This window comes from Aspergillus undulatus, assembly GCF_047715775.1.
Source record: "Aspergillus undulatus strain CBS 261.88 unplaced genomic scaffold BDV17scaffold_13, whole genome shotgun sequence".
NCBI lineage: Eukaryota > Fungi > Ascomycota > Eurotiomycetes > Eurotiales > Aspergillaceae > Aspergillus > Aspergillus undulatus.
In genome coordinates, this window is record NW_027396617.1 from 246,168 (window position 1) to 263,872 (window position 17,705).

A 17,705-nucleotide genomic window follows, 5' to 3' on the forward strand; every position below is an offset into this window, starting at 1 on the left:
ATCATGATAGATTCAGCAAGTATAGACAAGAAAAAGCACAGTGCAGTGCAGTGCAGTGCATGCTAAGTAGACTGAAAAGGTAAGTTCAAGTTCAAGTTCGCGAGTACACAGAAATACGAACAGGGCAAGCTAAAAGCTAAAACTAGTAAGGATCCATGTCTATTCAATCCCCAAAGCCGGAACCATCCCCTGCTCCTCTTTCGTCTCGGAGCCGACGCGGTAAGAGACGCGGAAGCGAATCTTGATGGCGTTGCCCTTGCCCATGTCGATTCCGTCAATGAGCATTTCCTGCTGCACGCCGTTTGTCTGCAGCGGGGCGACGTCGCGGCCGGATTGCGGACGGAGATGTAACGTGTATGCCTTTTAGTATTTGATTAGTGCTAGTTGATCAAAGTATTTGGCTTTGAAGAACGTACCTTTTCGACAGCGACCTGGAAGTGGAGGTTGTTGAGGGGTTGGCTTGTGGCGTTTGAGAAGAGCGCGACGATATGGATTTGGCGTAGTTGCTGGGGGTGTCGGCGAGCGACAAATTCCACTTTGAGAGAAGAGTTGAGCACCTGCACCCGGTTGGTGCTTGGTAACGATCGGCTCTCTGGGAGAGATGACGCAAAGTTCCACTCGTCGTCGTCCGCCGACTTGGGCTTTGGCGCGGCTCCGGCAAGGTCAAGGAGGGAAGACGATGCTGGCGCTGGTCGAGGGCTTGCGGTGCCGCCGGAGGGTACTGGAGTCTGGTTTCGAGGGCTAGCAGATACTAAGGAGGCGAATGGGTCCACTGCAGGAGGCGGAGGTGTTGCAGTGACTGGGGGCTGAGAGAATGCGGGTGCGGGAGTTGGCTTGTTTGATGGAGGTTGAGGTGAACTTAGCGAACCGAGGATATCATAGTTTGGTTGGAAGGCGCTGGAGGCCTGGGGTATTTGGGGCACAGGAAGGCTCGCTGCACCTGTTAGCATAAACTGTCAACAATAGACAAGGCATCATACTCTGTCCTAATGAAATTCCACCTGAGGGTATCGGCTCGTCGATTGACAGTCCAAGCAGATCATTCTCAATCGAGCTGGAACCCTGCGCCGGCTGCTCCGCGCCGTTGGAACTCGGGGGCTCTGGATCGAAATCGATCAAAGACAGCTCATTGTTGGCGTTCTTCGACACTCCCGTGGTAGTGCCCAAGGTACCCTTGGGGATCTTGGTCGCGCCCTCAAAATCACCAGTCTTAACAAGCTTGTACCGCTGGATAGTGCGGTGTATACTGTCGTTGATTTCCAACAGCTTGCGCACGGCTTCTGGGTCATCCGATTCCTCTTCGCACATCTTCTGAATCTTCGGGTGCGCACTTTGTAGAGCGTTCGCAAGTTCCTACACAGTTAGACGGGTCAACAAAAGATTCGAAAGACTTACCTCGAATACATCACCCTCTGCAATGCGATCACCCGGCACCTGGCTCTGTAGCATTTCCTCCAAAATCTTGGCCTTCTCCTGCACCTTGGCCACTTCCTCTGCCGCTTTTGCTCGATAGTCCGTCTTATGCCGAGTGTCGAATCCCGCCATAACCTTCATCAATCGGTTCGCTTCTTGTAGGTCCGCCGGCGTACCTCTCCGAATCAGCTCCTGCAGTTTCGCCGACTGTGCCTCTCGCTCCTCTTCTTCCATTTCCTCCGCCGAGCGCAGGTTCTGCGACGTCAGTACCACCCTCAGTCAAAGACAAGGGAACATACATCACTAGGATTCAAAACAGCCGCATCCTCGCGCCGAATCTCTGGAAACACATAGCCCTTATACAACAGCAGCCTGTGCATGTCCCGAATATGCCCTAGATCATCCTTATACCGCGACGTCTGACAGATCGTCTGCCTCCACTCCTCAATCGACTCGAGAATGCGATGTTGAACCCTGGTAGCCCGCAGCGCCGGCCGCTCAGGAAATCGACGGACCAATTCATTCAGAAATTCCTTTGTGCTAATCTGTAGATGGAACGGGTATCCGCAGTTTTTGACGCAAATGTCCAAGAGCTGTGCGTCAATGTCGTCAGCCTTGCGCCGATGTTCAAGACTAGGAAAGGTGCCCTACCGCCAACGCTAGTAACGAGACATTCTGGTTTCGGGAGTTGATTAGACGGACAATATCGAATGCCGCTTCTCGGGGACTATCCGTCAGTTAGAGAGGGGGTCTGCCCGTTGTTCTCCCGCCATGATGTCTTCGATGCGACTCACGCATTGCCTTTCTTCGAATTGATCAAGTCCGCAACTTCGAGGTTTAGTGCAAGATTCGGTTCGTAGTGGGAGAGGTCGCAGGCATTTCCTAAAGTGCACATGTCAGTAGGAACCAAAGTTGCTAGGCAATGACATTGGCGTACGAATCGCCCGTTGAAGAGGGGTGAAGCCCAGGTCAGCATAGGCACCACCAAAGCGGTCCCTAGCTGCCATCCGTGCTGAAGCGGCCTCCAGATTGACGATGGGGGGCAGGTTGGATATTAGAGGAATATGGGTAAATTCCAAAGAGGAGAGCTCTAGGAGCTGAGACAAGCGTATCGGGCAGAGAGATGTGGTGGAGTTGAGGAGCGGATGGGTCGCCCGTCCGGAGAGCCCAGCGGCGTTTAGCTCTAATTCCACGTGTTTGCACTGGCATTTTTTGGACCTCAACCTCGACGTCGCAATCTCTTCCACTGCATATCGACTCGCTCGAATCCTCTAATATAATCATTCACAATCTCTATCATTTAGCCTCAGAATGGTCCGTCACAAAAAAGACAACTTCTCGCGCGGAGGCAAGAAATTCTCGAATCCCCGCCCACGCCCAGTACCCCGCGATGGCAACGACTCGAACTCCTCAAGACCCCCATTCAAAGCCGCCTGCTGGGATCTCGGCCACTGCGATCCGAAGCGATGCTCAGGGAAGCGGCTGATGAAGCTCGGCTTAATGCGAGATCTAGCGATTGGACAGAAGTTCCAGGGCGTAGTTGTCTCGTACGTTCGCCTCCAAAAATTGTTCATGAAAAACCAGAACTAATAAAACAGACCGAATGCGAAAAAAGTCGTCTCCCCTGCCGATAAAGAGTTGCTCGAACAATACGGTGCCGCCGTGGTAGAATGTTCCTGGGTGCGAGTCAAGGAAGTGCCGTGGTCGAGAATTGGAGGGAAATGCGAGCGACTCCTGCCCTACCTCATCGCAGCAAACACAGTCAACTATGGCAAACCATGGCGACTGAACTGCGTTGAAGCACTGGCCGCCTGCTTCTGCATCTGCGGGCACGAAGACTGGGCTCAAGAGGTACTCAAGCACTTCCGATATGGCGAGGCGTTCCTCGAGATCAATTCGCAGCTTTTGAAGCGGTATGCGGCCTGCGAAAATGAAGAGGATGTTAAGCGGACGGAGGAGGAATGGCTTGCGAAGATTGAACGAGAGTATGAGGAGAGTCGGGCGGAGGGGGCAGACGATATGTGGACTGTCGGGAATACGAATCGCAATATACGGCCAGACTCGGATGATGAGGATGATGACGACGAAGATAGCGACAAAGAAGGCTATGGCGACGACGAAGAAGAGGAGGAGGAGAGAGACCCCTACGCTATATCGGACGACTCGGAAGACGAAGCTCAAATGGCCGCCATTCGGGCAAAGATATTGAACTCGAAATCCTTCCAGAACCCGTCGGCCTCAGACAAAGTACAACCAGAAAAGATTGAGCGCCCAGATACCCGGCCGTTAGAAGACTCGGATGCTGTGTCTGGATCAGATGACAGCGACGACGACGCCTTTGATAATATCATCAATGCGACGCCCGTCACCGATCGAACGGGGATTATAGCTGCGTCGAGAAACAAGGGCAAGGAGACGTTTAGCGCCTCATTTTCGAGAACAGTTGTTAATGCGCCAAAGAGGGGTTGACACAAAAGTTACGCTAATGATTGTATGAATATGAATATTTGACCATAATAGCTTGCTAAACCTAACGTATATGCATGGCGTCCACAAGTCTTTTCCAATATGCTACCCTAGCCATATAAAAAATAACGCCGAATAACAAGCAAAAAAGGCACGCAAAGGGATATTTTGGGCGATAACGTGCAAGAAACGAAGCATTCATAACAAGCCAAACCATCATGAGCCCATTACATTACATAGAGTAGGTTCACATCTAAGACTGTCAGCAAGCCCTCAAGTCTTCGGAGAGAGGATACTTACCCAGTGGGTGACTCGAACTCAGCTGCGGTTTCTGGGAATACCTGGACTCCAGTTCATCCCGGATACTGTTGAGCAGTTGCACGTAGCTTTGCTGCGGGTTCTTGCGCATGGCCGTAATAAAAGCCCAGGACATGGCACCAGTGGCCTGACCGGCAATTTGGGCGTCTGAACTGGTCTGAGAATCCTTGCTTCCGGACCACATGATGACATCTGCGGGACTGGTCTTGGTCTGCTTGGTTCGTTCGTAGGCTTCGTCGCCCTTGGCAGCCTTCTTGAGGAAGCCGACAGCGGTCGACATCATACCTCCCATATCTCCACGCGCGTACGATGAGATAACACCCAGTAAGCCTTGGCCAGCCTCCTTCGCGAGGTTGGGCTCCTTGAGAACACCTTGCGTCGAGTAAATGTACGGCAGATCCAGAGCAGAGCCAGAGTGACACGAGTCAAAAATGGCCGTGAGTCGCACACCGGGTCGAAGAGACTTCACCATGATTCGATGCATCTCGTCGTCGACAATGTGTCCGGCTACGCGGAAATCTACCGGATAGATAACTTCGTCATATCCGTCGTCTTCGTCGCCGTCCAAGTCGGGCGTCTGTCCTCCATGTCCAGAATAGTGAAAGAAGAGTGAATCATTGGGCTGCGCATCCTTGACTAGCCAGTGCATGGCACGCAGGATGTTCGCTTTGGTCGGTTGGCTCATCGGATTTTGTTGATCATCGGTCAGGAGCACCATGTCTTCCCGGGCGTAACCGAAGTTCTGGTTGAGGTAGGTGGACATGTTCTTCACATCATTGATACATCCCCGCAGCTGACCCTTCTGGCCGAAATAGTTGATACCGATCAAGAGAGCCTTTCTCTTGCCTGTGCAACGAGAGTATTGGAAGCTGTAGCCTTGAGGGGCGCCGTGGCCGAAAGCTTGCGGGTTGGAAGGTGGAGGAGCGGGACCGTGGCCGCCGCCGCCATGACCGCCATAGCCTTGATAGGAGTCTGACGGTCAGCTTGGTACAGAATATGGTCGAGGGATAACATACTTCGTGGAGGGTACTGTGCAGGAGGAGCAGGCGATTGAGGATAACCCGACGGAGGTCGCTATACAGTAGTCAACAACCATTATTCCAACAGATTTGGTAGAACATACGTTGTATCCATTAGGAGGGTACGGTTGGGGTGAGGGGTGGCCGTATTGGTAAGAATTGTGAGGGGGATGTTGCTGACGGTAGTCCTGGCCGGGATAGCCGCCGCCGTATGACCCTTGGTGGTGATGCATTTGTCTGTTGTTTATCACAGATCAGTACCGAGATATAAGGTTGATGGAAAGGCAAATCTGAAGCGAAAATAGTTGGAACAGAAGAAAGTAAAAGTAATCTTACTGGTAAGGCGGGGAATTGTAGTTTTGAGGAGGATACGGTTGCTGCGGCGGGGGGTACCCGGGCCCGCCGGAATAAGGAGGGTAGTAGGACATTATCTAATGTGATCAGACGGCAGACCGGGAAAAACAAACGAAGCCCAGATTAGACAAATCAAACGGGAGCGACAGGGCTGAGGCCGGGGCTGTAGAGTGTCAATGCGGACGTGAGATGGTGGTGAGGAGCAACCGAGCAAGACAGCGCGCGAGAAAAGATGCGGCCTGAGAGATCAGGTGGAGAAAGCACCCGCCATTGGGTCCAGCCCCGTATGCAGATTACGTTACACGCTACAGGCCCAGCCTTGTCAGAGTCAACAACACGGCCTCGCCGAGTCTCAGCCAGCCGGCATTTCACTAGTTTATCTCAGGAATCTCCGGCTGGTCCAATCGTCCATATGGATCTGTTCGTTGGGCTCCGGAATATCGGATTGATTACACCATCATACCCTTCCTTTCTCAGCCTTAAAGCCCTTTTCCAGATTTACATGACAGGCCGGTCCTGCACACGTGAGTTCCGAGATGCAGGCGCTTGGATCATGTGACATCATACAAAGTCCCGCTGCGCCCGCACAGGAACCGCAGCGGAAGCCTCAGCCCAGTGGGTCTTGGAAGACATTCAGGCACGAATACGATTCATCCCGGAGTACAGAGTACTGCGTGGTGATTATGCAAAGAGAATGATCATGAGCGCAAGTTTCTACAGTGAGCATCAGTTTCCGAATCGGTCGCTCGGCATAAGCCACCTTCAGGCCGCATCTTCCGGTCGTACGTTCATGCAGCGCGGATCAATCAAGTTTTCACAAGTCAGGCGCGTCTATCGTACCAGAGCTCAATTATGAATCCTGGGAATTCCTTGCCGAGTGGCTCAGTCGAGTGGCTCAGCCAAGGTGCCACAAAAAAAGATAACAATGATACCGGATATTAGGTGATGAGATTTGAGGCGACATGCTATTCTAAGTATTGACATTTTCATATCTTTTTCAAGTGTGGCGGACTTTATCCATTTTCGTCCACTCCCTGCGTCGTCACTGGCGTGAAATCTATCGTCTCGGCATACCACGACCCCGGCCTCCACCAAGAGCCCGTTGGGCGGCACCTGGAGGCAGTCCGCGCGTAGGTGCCTGAGGCGCAGCGGATTCTTCGTTTTCTGTAATAAATGAGCAAGCAGTCACTAGACAGGTGCTGAAGAGAACTTACTGATGGTCTCGTCGACGCTCAAAATAAGGCAAGCAGCTTCCACGGCGGCTTGGATAGCGTTGACCTTGACCAAGCTAGGCTCCCAGACGAAAGCCTCCATGTTGTCCCGGACACCCTCGTGGTCAAAGTCGACACCAGCCCAGGTGTTGCCTTTATAATGTTCCACCCGCAGACGGTTGAGAATGTCTGTGGCATCAAAGCCTGCATTGTCGCACAACTGTCGGGGAATGACTTCCAGAGCCTTGGCAAACGCTTTGACAACCGCTTGCTGCTTGTAAGGGACGTTGCGGTCGGCATACCGGTGGAGGTAGCCGGAAAGTTCCAACTCGCATGCGCCACCGCCTGCAACGATGGTCGTGTTGCGCAGGGCACGCTTGACAATCATGATGGCATCGTGCAGACTCCGCTCAACCTCGGCGATAAACTGCTCAGCACCACCACGCAGCACGAGTGTACACGTCTTGGCCTTGGGGCACTCGGAGAACAGGTTGTAACGCTCTCCACCAATTTGGCGCTCCTCGAAAGAGCCGCAGGTACCCAAGTGGCGGTCTTGGATATCACTGCACGTCGATTGAATGGCGGCGCCTGTGGCCTGGCACACGCGGTCCATGTCATCAGAAGCGACACGACCAGCACAGAAAACGTCGCGGTCGGCAAAGTACCTAGACAATCAGCTTGACTTTCCGCTGTTGGGTCGGAGAGCACATACTGTGTAGCAAGATCACCAATGGGCAGCTTGCTGAGAACGACCTTGGCCCCTGACTTGTAGATGGCCTCGAGCTTGTTGTAGATAATCTGCCACTCTGCATCGACAATAGCCTGGTATTCCGATACTTGCTCAACCCGGACCTCAGCATTGTCCTTTTCACTCTTCAATTCCAGCTCCACGTTCAGACAGACGATCTTCGGGTCTTTGAAGGACTTGGGTTGTTGTTCGAAACCGGCGTAGGAAAAGGTCTTCTTGAAAGCGACACCGTTAACGAAGAGAGAGTCCTGCAGACCACCACCAGTGACCTTCTTGACACCAATCAACTTTTCGTTCAGATCGTCCTGGTCAAGCGAGAGAACCGCATCCACAACCACTACACCGGTTAGCCCTCGTCTCGTCGTCACTCAAACTACTCGTGAACTTACTCTTGGTAAAAAAGTCCGAGTTCCGCTTGATGAGCTTGCTGTTCATGGCCGTGCCAGCCAACCTCCGCAGGGTTTCCACCTTCTTTTCTTCACTTCCGGCAGAGTCGATCATGTCCACTGCAATTTCCTTGACTTTGTTGACGGCCATCGCACTCGCGGTTCGTAGACCCTTGACGATGGTTTGTGCGCTGACGCCCTGCTCAACCAGCTCCCGAACCTCCTTTAGAATTTCACCTGCCAAAACGACGACTGATGTTGTTCCATCTCCGACTTCGGCATCTTGGGAACGAGCAATATCGGTAAGGATTCTGGCGGCGGGGTGGACAATGTCAAGAAGCTATAGCCGGATTAGAAAGGCGTCCAATACACATTGTTCCATGACAAACCTTCATAACCGTTGCACCATCGTTTGTGATTGTCTGTTTCCCATTGCTATCGACAAGTAACAGATCCCCACCGTACGGACCAAGTGTGCTCTTGACTGTGGACTGAACAGCGATGCAGGCATTAATATTGGAAAGGATCTGGCCCTTTCCCTGAGAGGTATCGGTGCCTGAACGAATCGGCAATGTCAGTAATGGTCAACAACCCCGACACACAGTGAGTGCGAGGAGGGGCTCAAAATGCGGGCGAAACTCACCCTCCCTCAGGACAACGATGGTGGGAGCTTGGCCGGCAAAGGCCATGGTGTATTATTATGGCAAAGAGAAACAGATGATAAAAAAGAGAATGGTGCAAAAACAAGATAGGGGCGGCTGCAGACGGGGTGAAGCACAGCGATCCGAATGCTCTCGACCAAAATTTCCCCGAGCTTCTGAACCACCAGCACTGAGGCGGTGACCAATCACGCCGCGCCCCGCAACCCTACTTCGAGCAGAGGAACCACTACCATACTGCTATAGGGGACCATTGCTAGACAGCTGGAAAACATTTTTGTGTTGATTGATATATTTACACGTTCATTTTCACAGTGTTATCATGAGGGCTCCCTGTCAACTTACGCTTACCTCTTTTCATCTTCCCTTTGCATCAGGAGACGCTTACAATATATACCTCGTATCTACTACAGTGTACATCCAAGGAGGTAAAGTACTGGGATAATAGTTTATTTAAAAGGTTGCTTCACTAGATTGCTTTATTGATATACCCTGTAATAAAAGGATCTAAATGTATATTCGGTGACCGTTACATGTATGACGAAAAAGTAACTCAAGAATGCCGGCTGTCCCAAACGCCTCGCTATATCTTCGCATGCTATCAATCAAATGCAGTCAACATAAAGACAATAAAGCATAACGCAAGTCATCATTGCGGCTAGAAAGGTGAGAGCCCGGAGAGATAGATTTGGGGTTGAGCAAGTAGTCCGCTCCGCGAATCGAGCAACTTGGGGGAGGCATTTCCCTGAAGTGCTTCAGCGGCCACTCGCCAACGGCGCCAGCAGTTGGTCGATGGATGATAGGTGTCCCCGCAGAAATTGCAGCGGTTCGATATCGGCTTCGAATGAGCTTGGTTGTGATGAAGTTTGTCCGGCGGGCTATAGCTGCGTGACCTGGCTTTCCTCTCTTGGTCTTGCCGCATCTGTCGAATGACGTATTCGTTGATCTCCTCTTGACTGGGACGCTTGAAATGACCACGAGTGTTGTGGTTGGATATTTGACTAAGACGCCGTGACGCTCGCTGGTTGCGCATCTCTTGAGCGATAAAGGCGTTGATTTCGTCTTGTGTGAGCATCCTGGGCGTCTCTGATTCTTCCGATTGGGAGCTATATCTCTTATCCTTTGAGCCGCTCGTGCGTTTCTTCCGACGTTCTCGTAGAAGCAGTCGTTCTTGCTTAAGCGCCAGGTCCGCGAGCTCCCGAAACGACAGGCAATCAGCCGGATTGGAAGCGTTGATCCGGCTATCCCGCAGCATACCCATAGCCCATTCTCTCCATTCCGGGCGCGATTTTAGCTTGGTGAGAAAGTGCAGATTGATTTGCGAGTCTGGGATTCGTAGGTTCTCGTCGACCTCGCGGAGGCCTTCGCGGACAGCATCTATAAGGGCAATGAAATCGGCGACAAAATGCTGTTGGGCGGAGTCGACATCAAGGAACTCGTCAATTTGGTGCAAAAGGCGAACATTTCTATGCCAGGAATCCATAGCGCTGTATTTTGTTTCAAGGGTGAAGCCGGTTGAAGGTGCTTATGGTTTGTTTCTCGTCGACTCCTTTTGCTAGGCGCTTCCATCTATGCGACTAGCATGACGTCAGGTGAGCACTCGGTTCCTGTAATTGAAGCGTAATGGTACCTGTATCCTTTACCGATGGTCGGCATATCCCCGTATTGTACTGTCCGCACGATCAACCGAAGATCGACTCATTTGAATGCGATGAACTCGACTATTGAGGCTATCTCGATTTGGCTTCAGATTTAAATACAAATCAACCTCCCAGTGGAGCTACTTGCAATCTCAAAGAGCCATGTGAGTCTCAGCTGCCCGTGCATTGCCCTATATCGGTCTTTTGTATGGGTGTAGGTGCGCCCGTGAAACGCCCCATGATGAAGAGTGGCAGTGCCCAATGCTGGCCCCGTCATCGCTCAGATCTTAGCATGGCCTCTTGGCCCCTCACCTTTTCATCTTCTTTCTTTCTCAAATGATACATCATTGCACGAGTCGCGTTCCGAGCAGGAAAACGATCGCTATGTTCTCTTTAAGCTACAGATCATGAACAAAAGTAATGGAGACCGTGCCGCCATCATATGAATCTGCAACTACCAGGGACGCTTGGTCTATAATAGCCCAGTACATTCCCTCAAGTGACCTCTGCGCGGTCACTCTTGTCTGTCGAAGATGGCATGCGGTATTCATGCCGTTTCTGTGGGGAAACCCAGCGTCTCATTTTGGGACCGAGAACGATGAAGTCTATGGTAATTCAATCACTCAGCAGATATCAGTATGCTGACTAGAACAGTCGCTCTGACTAGGTTCAGAAGAACTCTCAAGTACGCCCGTCCTGAAGTGCGGATGCTCACTCATACCCTTCATATGCCTCCGGCGCTTTCTGAGATATATGGTGGCCCACGCCCTGAGTGGCTAAGGGAGATCTTTGAATATCTGCCCTGTCTGCAGTCGTTGATTGTGTCTGGGCTGCCATTCTTCGACCATAGTGCGATGATGGCTCTTAGAGGTGCTACATCTAACGGGATATCTTCACGAACCTACAATATACGCCTTCTCATAGCGGAGCGCGAACCGAACACAACATCTCAAGGCATAGCAGAAACATTGTTACGTTTCCCAGAGCTGATATACCTCGACTTGTCATATACGACAGCTGCAAAGGACCAGGCGGTTCTGTCTACGATATCTCAACTGGAGCGCCTGCAAGTGCTCAAGCTGCGGGGGCTTGGGTTGAAAGATGTAGATGCCGAATTTGTGGCCAATGCTGTTGGCCACAGAGTTCGGTTTCTCGATCTGCGGGACAATAAGCTTACCGACAGCGCTCTTCGGCCATTGCTCCATGCGTGCTTCCTGCCACCAGGCCACAATCCTCATATCCGTGGTCCGCACACTCGTACCCTGTCAGTGTCAAGCTCCAGAAATGCCTTTCCAGACCTTTGGAGGCCCGATTTCCTACGCTCGCCAGTGGTGGATGAGATGTTCCGAGAAGCACTGACCGTTCCACTGACTGGTCGATCTTGGGTGGAAGACCTACCAGACGTGGGGATTACGCATCTTTACCTCGCGGACAATCAACTCACAGTGGACGGCGCAGCGGAACTGTTAGCGACAGTTCGATTGCACGCACTCGACGTAGGGACGGTTGAATCGGCAGAGCACGTTGGGAGTGCAGCACACCGGACCTATTCCGGGTGTGAGAAGCTGATACCACTTTTAGGAACGGTTGCAAAGGACAACCTGACCTACCTCCGAGCACATCATTCGATTTGCACCTCTACTGCACAGCATGCGAAAATCGCACCTGAAGATCTTCTTCCAGAACTTTCAGGAGAAAATGGAATGGCAGGTTGTAGCGAGCTGGACACGACCGAAGCTCAGATTCATGAAATGCCTGCAGACACGACCCCTGTATTTGAGCTAGCAGGGAGCACTCCACGTCCTCAGTCCCCTGAGCCGCGCGATCATAGAAATGATACAGAAGGAGCCCGACCAATAGCCCCGAGACGAGGTTCTGTGTTCGCGCCTGAGGTGGTTCTGGGTGTTGATGAAGGCAAAGAAGCTTTCTCACCGGACTCCATTGTCAGCCCATCGGACACATTTGGTACGCTTTCAAGTTCACCCATTGCATTCTGCAGCTCACCTGTATCTATCGACGACCCTCGTGGTCGAAAGATTCAGGAATTACTTGCGAAGCGTCCCAAGTCTCTACCTCGGCGGCATGGAAAGGAAAGTTTCGTCGGCTACCTCCACCCTTTTCATGTCCCTCACATAGAGACCTTGGTACTCACAGATGTGCCCTCTCACGCTCCTCTCGATTCACCTATCCTGGACTCGCTGATGCAGTTTATAACCGCGTGCTCAAACGAAGCATTGTTAGCAACTTTGCAAGCGGGGTCAGATTATTCCCTACCACCGGGACAAGATAGGGCCAAGGCGGAGCAGGAACGAGCCCGTGCTCTTTTCGGCTTGCGCAAGTTAGTCCTCGAGATCACTCCAATCACAAACACACTGCAACCCACCAAATCAGGGGCCTGGAAATCCGTCAGCGCTCAACTCGGACAACAAAAGTCAGCCACTGGCGACTGGGACTTGGAGCGCTTATGGTCTGAAGCCTCAGACGACTTTAGCTTCTTTGGCGAAACCGAATGCGGAATTCCAGGCCTCGATCGAGGCAGAACCGCTCCTCAGCCACAATCTGATATCTCGCCCGATACGCCAATCGTCGACGTAGTCTCCGAGCTAGCTTCCTTCCGACGAAGAAAGAAAGGCGAGTACGAGCAGGCTGTACGACGGCACTCTTCTCAGCGGAGAAGCACAAATGACACCCTATCACCACAGTCGCTGTCTCACTATTCGATGGACATGGCTGGTCGTTTGTCTCCATCGCCGTCGTCTTCGAGCGTTAGGACATTAAGCCCTGTTCCTGGACCGCGCTCGGCTATTGCTCGTCATGCTGAGGGACATTGGAAGGGGGAGGTCAAGATTGTTCGGAATGCGACTCCAAAGGGCCGGACTGGAATGGTGGATATGTATGGGAACTATTTTGAGAAGGGGTATTTGTATCCTTAAGGCCTTGACCGAGGTTGGCCGGCACCCGTGCTCTGCAAATACTGAGCGATGACGACATGTATTATGAACATTATACCCATAGAACGCGTCTATGATTTGTCTCAGTCTACGCCAAAGGTCTCGAATACTCTCGTATGGTAGCCGTAGCAAAGCGACTAAGGTCCATTCTCTTCGGTACAAGCCAGGAAGGACAATAGAACTGGGCAGCGAACGCACACGGACTAGATGGAAATGCGTCATGATCTTATCTCATTTTTATAAGGTATTCTTTATCTCATCCCGCTTGGAGACGTGGACGACAATGACAACGCGTTAAGCCTTCAACCCCGAAGAAGAAACCCATCATTCCATTTGAACCGAGTAAGGGAGTCTGTTGTTCATGTTCACAAAAAAAGAGGAAAAGTAACATTCATGCCGTTTAAACTAGTTCCATTTTTCCCTGTGATTCTTTCCTTACATAGCCTTGGCGGCCTGAGGGGGGCTCAGCTTCTTGCCGTCCTTGTTGTACCTGATGCGGGGGGGAGGGGCACGGTTGCGACGACCTTCCCGGGAGCGGACACTGTTAGATAAAGATTAGTATGTTGTCGGTCTTGACGGAGGCGAGGTGTAGGGTGGAAATGAAGCGTACCGGACGATCTTTCCGTGGATAGCGCAGGAGACGCAGTACTGCAGCTTGAGGTACATCTTGGGGACGGCGTAGTCGGTGAACACGGAGGCATCGGAGATATCACCTATAAACGTCCGAGTCAGTGGCGGTTCCTTGTATATCCAACGCCTGACCCGTGCGTGTTGTCGTCGATAATCCATGCCGTTCTCGAGATATCCCAGTCACCAATCCATCTCTTTTGGCACAACAGCGCGATGGGTCGAGGTTCATTCATTCGATGGCAGGGTGAACGTACGGATGGCAGCAGACTCGACCATGTTGCGGATGGTGAATCTCTTGATGGCCTTGTCCTTGGGGACGCAGCGAGCGCAGTTGGAGCAGCGCACCGGCTTAACGTGGCCGCGGCCGTTCTTGTTGCGACCGCTGTAAAACTGTTAGTAAACGATCCTTCGATGCTGAATTGTCCCCAAGCTCCAATTTGTTCTCTTCTCTCATTCCCGATCGCTGTGACTTGGCAGTCGATAGTTTTTCTCTTTCCATGGCGAGTGCAAGGCGGTCGTCCATCGGCGTCACATTCGAGTCGGGAAGTTCGATATAGAGTCCAAATCGTGCTGGGTGGGAAAAGATTGCGGTCTTACTTGGCAGCCCTCTTCTTGACCATTTTGACGGATTTCTCTAAAGTCAGGTTAGAGAGGATAGAGTCAAAAGGGGGTTGAGAAAAAGGTTGTCGCGTACTTGGGTGTCGGGGTTGGTTGTCGTTAAGGCTCCAGTTCTCCGGACGCTCACACTCTCTCGGGATGAGGATATGCCAGAGTGTGTGTCGGAAGCCCTATACCCTTAAGCGAGTGCGGTCACGTGATCTAGCGGCCTCAGGCCAACAGACAAGGTTTTGTTCCTGTTGCTGCCTCAGGATTGAATATCTAAGGCGGTGGACGCACGTGCCGATCGCGCTCCCAAAACAAGACTAGCGGCCGACCGTGCCAGCGGATTCTCGGTCAGCCAATACGGGGGGTTTGTTTACTTGACCGGATGTCAGGCCACGCCGAGTCTTCGAATTAATACAACTACATAATAAGTATCACCTGGTATTGGTCATGAGTATAAGAAGTAAAGGAATCGGAGTAAGTTGTAGATCCAGAGACGGGTCGCGTGAGGAAAGATCTGTAAAAAGTTCAGACAGAGCCGTCTTCTATCGAAAATCAGACCCGGGCTAACGGTGACAACAAATAGTCGATCTGGGCTACAGCCTCCACAAGGGAACTCCCCCCCCTGTCTTGCGGTCTGCCCGTATCTTTCTCGTTGGCTCGCAGCATCTCTCTTGTCTCTCATCTCGCCTGTTCTTTTGTCTTAGTCTTGTGTTGTTTTTTGCTCTCATTCTCGCCGATCGGGTCTCGAAAATATTCTTCTCGGCTCGTCCTCCGTCATCCCTGTCCCTGTATCCCTGAATTCCAGTCCACTGGAAATGTCGTCCACTCCAACCTTTCGCGGCACCACGAGCCACAGAACTGTCGGGCGAGGCAGATTGCCTGATTTTGAAGGAGGTAGCTCGGCATCTCACATCCCACGTCCTCGACCTGATTCATCGTCAACGATCACTTCTCACACCCCTCACACGCCAGGCAGCGACATCGGCAGTTCCACAATGAGTGCGGCAAGCAGTCGGCAGAGGCAGAACCAGTCGAAGCGAGATGAGGTACGGAATTTATCCTCGGGTTTTTCGAGTGAAAAAGTGACGAGAAGCCGCGAGAATGGCTGATTTCTAACCAATATGTGTTCATCAGGCTATCCGACGGAAACTGGAGGCGGACCTCAACAAGAAGAGACACAACCCAGCAAGAGCGAACCGCGCCCGCAAAGCACCCCCCGGCACCGTTCTCGCCCTGAAACCGAGTTCGGCCCTTCAGATCAAGCCCTCCACTACGATCGCCGAGGCTGCGCAATTGATGGCAGCAAAGAGAGAGGACTGCGTTTTGGTGACGGACGACGATGACCGCATTGCTGGTATTTTCACCGCGAAGGATCTCGCCTTTCGTGTGGTGGGAGCTGGCCTCAAGGCCCGAGAAATTACGGTTTCAGAGATTATGACGAAGAACCCTCTGTGCGCCAGAACGGATACCAGCGCTACCGATGCCCTCGATCTGATGGTCCGCAAGGGATTTCGACATCTACCTGTGATGGACGAGAACCAGGATATTTCAGGTGTCCTCGATATCACAAAGTGTTTCTACGATGCTATGGAGAAGTTGGAGCGCGCCTACAGCTCGTCCCGTAAGCTGTACGATGCTCTGGAGGGTGTTCAGTCGGAGCTTGGCTCCAGCCAGCCTCAGCAGATCATTCAATATGTGGAGGCCCTTCGCTCGAAAATGTCCGGTCCTACACTTGAAACTGTGCTTGATGGTATGCCTCCCACGACGGTTTCCGTCCGGACCACTGTCAAGGAGGCTGCCTCGTTAATGAAGGAGCACCACACTACTGCTCTGCTTGTGCAAGACCAAGGATCCATCACAGGTATCTTCACCAGCAAGGATATTGTTCTCCGGGTCATTGCACCAGGTCTCGACCCCGCAACTTGCAGTGTCGTCCGGGTCATGACCCCTCACCCTGATTTTGCTCCCAGCGATATGAGCATCCAGGCTGCGCTGCGGAAGATGCATGGTCAGTACATCGTGCCCTAGCTTACAGAACTAGATGCTGATTTGACTTTTAGATGGGCATTACCTGAACCTGCCTGTGATGAACGAGGGCGGCGAGATTGTGGGAATGGTGGATGTGCTCAAGCTTACATACGCCACACTGGAACAGGTGCGTCAAGCAATAACGCTTTACAAGTACTGTCTAACTTCTATAGATCAACTCGATGGGATCTCAAGATGATGAAGGCCCAGCTTGGAACAAGTTCTGGTTGTCCATGGACCACGAGTCTGACTCAATGGTTTCTGGAAGCCAGACCCATAGCCATCAGCCAACTACCCCGCATCGATCAATGATCAATCCCGAGTCACCAAAGGCTAGCTTCGATGCGCGGGACAGCGTGCTTCCGAATGAGTCTGCGTCTCACCATGGCGGCGACGAGCCGTCCGAGTTCCACCACCCAGAGCTCACCCCGTTCCCATTCAAGTTCAAGGCACCTAGCGGCCGTGTACACAGAGTCAACATCCTCCCGTCCGCCGGAATTGCTGAATTGGTGAGCCAGGTCACTGCAAAGCTCGGCCCTGAGGTTGAAGCTGTTGGTGGGGCGGCTAGCTGCGAAGACGGTGCGCTCAGCAACACGGGCTACGCTTTGAGCTATGTGGACAACGAAGGAGATACCGTTTCCATCACCACTGATCAGGACCTTGCCGACGCCATTGCTATTGCGCGCCACGCCCGTCGGGACAAGGTAGACCTGTTCGTGCACGATCCGACTCAACCCCCGGTTATTCCTGCCCCTGTGGAGCCTGCTACCATCAAGCCTGTCGAGATCAAGACCCCTCCGGCTGATGATGATCAAGTGTCTGAATCGCCTGCCCCGAAGCCCTCAAAAAGCCAGTCCTACCCCGCCCATCCTCCTGAAGAGCAACTCATTGCCGGGGTTCCCAATGACCTGCTGCTCCCTGGAGCGATCGTCACCTTGGCCGCTGTCATCGCTGGTGTCTTCATTCTCAGCCGCTCTACCTCGCGATGATTTGGCATCTTGAACGTCAACCCGACTTGTGTGCATCTAGAACCTTTGAATTCATTTTTTGTACAACCCAATAGCGTGTTTGTGTCCATTTTGTCCATCTCCGCTGCTTCGTCCCCCGTCCTGGTTGTGTGATTGGATACAGCAGCTTGATAGTTGCATGAGATAGTAGCAATATTTTAGTAAATATATAATTTATTCTGAAAATTCAATGGAGTATTCTCTTCACTCTTCAATGATTAGGGTATGCTCAGGCATGAACAACTGAGGCATTAGACCAGGCCCAAAGT

The 17,705-nt window shown here is 52.2% G+C and overlaps 8 protein-coding genes across 8 annotated transcripts; 3 read left to right on the plus strand and 5 right to left on the minus strand.

Annotated features, from left to right (window-relative positions):
- Positions 1–159: 159 nt before the first annotated feature.
- On the minus strand, positions 160–2,420 carry BDV17DRAFT_289528 (VHS domain protein; the record flags this gene model as incomplete). The annotated part of the gene is made up of 8 exons (XM_073761679.1): positions 160–360; positions 417–934; positions 981–1,353; positions 1,396–1,668; positions 1,713–2,006; positions 2,065–2,140; positions 2,208–2,295; positions 2,351–2,420. 8 exons carry the CDS (start codon positions 2,418–2,420, stop codon positions 160–162), a joined length of 1,893 nt encoding a protein of 630 aa, XP_073617513.1.
- A 216-nt stretch (positions 2,421–2,636) lies between these two features.
- BDV17DRAFT_258306 (ribosome biogenesis TSR3 family protein) lies at positions 2,637–3,924 on the plus strand. Its single transcript, XM_073757292.1, has 2 exons — positions 2,637–2,960; positions 3,012–3,924. The coding sequence occupies exons 1-2, from the start codon at positions 2,725–2,727 to the stop codon at positions 3,880–3,882; spliced, it is 1,107 nt and encodes a 368-aa protein (XP_073617514.1). The 5' UTR covers positions 2,637–2,724; the 3' UTR covers positions 3,883–3,924.
- Positions 3,925–5,575, minus strand: BDV17DRAFT_258308 (caspase domain-containing protein). The gene is made up of 3 exons (XM_073757293.1): positions 5,321–5,575; positions 5,214–5,271; positions 3,925–5,169 (listed from the first exon to the last, which is right to left on the minus strand). Exons 1-3 carry the CDS (start codon positions 5,447–5,449, stop codon positions 4,142–4,144), a joined length of 1,215 nt encoding a protein of 404 aa, XP_073617515.1. The 5' UTR covers positions 5,450–5,575; the 3' UTR covers positions 3,925–4,141.
- Positions 5,576–6,488: 913 nt separating this feature from the next.
- Positions 6,489–9,017, minus strand: BDV17DRAFT_36181 (chaperonin-containing T-complex subunit CCT7). The gene is made up of 6 exons (XM_073764412.1): positions 8,559–9,017; positions 8,305–8,471; positions 7,919–8,255; positions 7,494–7,866; positions 6,785–7,446; positions 6,489–6,734 (listed from the first exon to the last, which is right to left on the minus strand). The coding sequence occupies exons 1-6, from the start codon at positions 8,602–8,604 to the stop codon at positions 6,628–6,630; spliced, it is 1,692 nt and encodes a 563-aa protein (XP_073617516.1). The 5' UTR covers positions 8,605–9,017; the 3' UTR covers positions 6,489–6,627.
- Position 9,018: 1 nt separating this feature from the next.
- Positions 9,019–10,346, minus strand: BDV17DRAFT_36198 (uncharacterized protein). Its single transcript, XM_073764413.1, has one exon. It carries the CDS (start codon positions 10,055–10,057, stop codon positions 9,233–9,235), a length of 825 nt encoding a protein of 274 aa, XP_073617517.1. The 5' UTR covers positions 10,058–10,346; the 3' UTR covers positions 9,019–9,232.
- Positions 10,347–10,494: 148 nt separating this feature from the next.
- BDV17DRAFT_258331 (uncharacterized protein) lies at positions 10,495–13,348 on the plus strand. The gene is made up of 2 exons (XM_073757294.1): positions 10,495–10,824; positions 10,869–13,348. Exons 1-2 carry the CDS (start codon positions 10,635–10,637, stop codon positions 13,145–13,147), a joined length of 2,469 nt encoding a protein of 822 aa, XP_073617518.1. The 5' UTR covers positions 10,495–10,634; the 3' UTR covers positions 13,148–13,348.
- Positions 13,349–14,513, minus strand: BDV17DRAFT_258335 (40S ribosomal protein eS26). Its single transcript, XM_073757295.1, has 5 exons — positions 14,490–14,513; positions 14,393–14,429; positions 14,050–14,177; positions 13,776–13,878; positions 13,349–13,706 (listed from the first exon to the last, which is right to left on the minus strand). Exons 2-5 carry the CDS (start codon positions 14,413–14,415, stop codon positions 13,601–13,603), a joined length of 360 nt encoding a protein of 119 aa, XP_073617519.1. The 5' UTR covers positions 14,416–14,429; positions 14,490–14,513; the 3' UTR covers positions 13,349–13,600.
- Positions 14,514–14,824: 311 nt separating this feature from the next.
- BDV17DRAFT_258344 (CBS and PB1 domain protein) lies at positions 14,825–17,674 on the plus strand. Its single transcript, XM_073757296.1, has 4 exons — positions 14,825–15,447; positions 15,536–16,409; positions 16,462–16,556; positions 16,603–17,674. The coding sequence occupies exons 1-4, from the start codon at positions 15,217–15,219 to the stop codon at positions 17,416–17,418; spliced, it is 2,016 nt and encodes a 671-aa protein (XP_073617520.1). The 5' UTR covers positions 14,825–15,216; the 3' UTR covers positions 17,419–17,674.
- Positions 17,675–17,705: the final 31 nt, after the last annotated feature.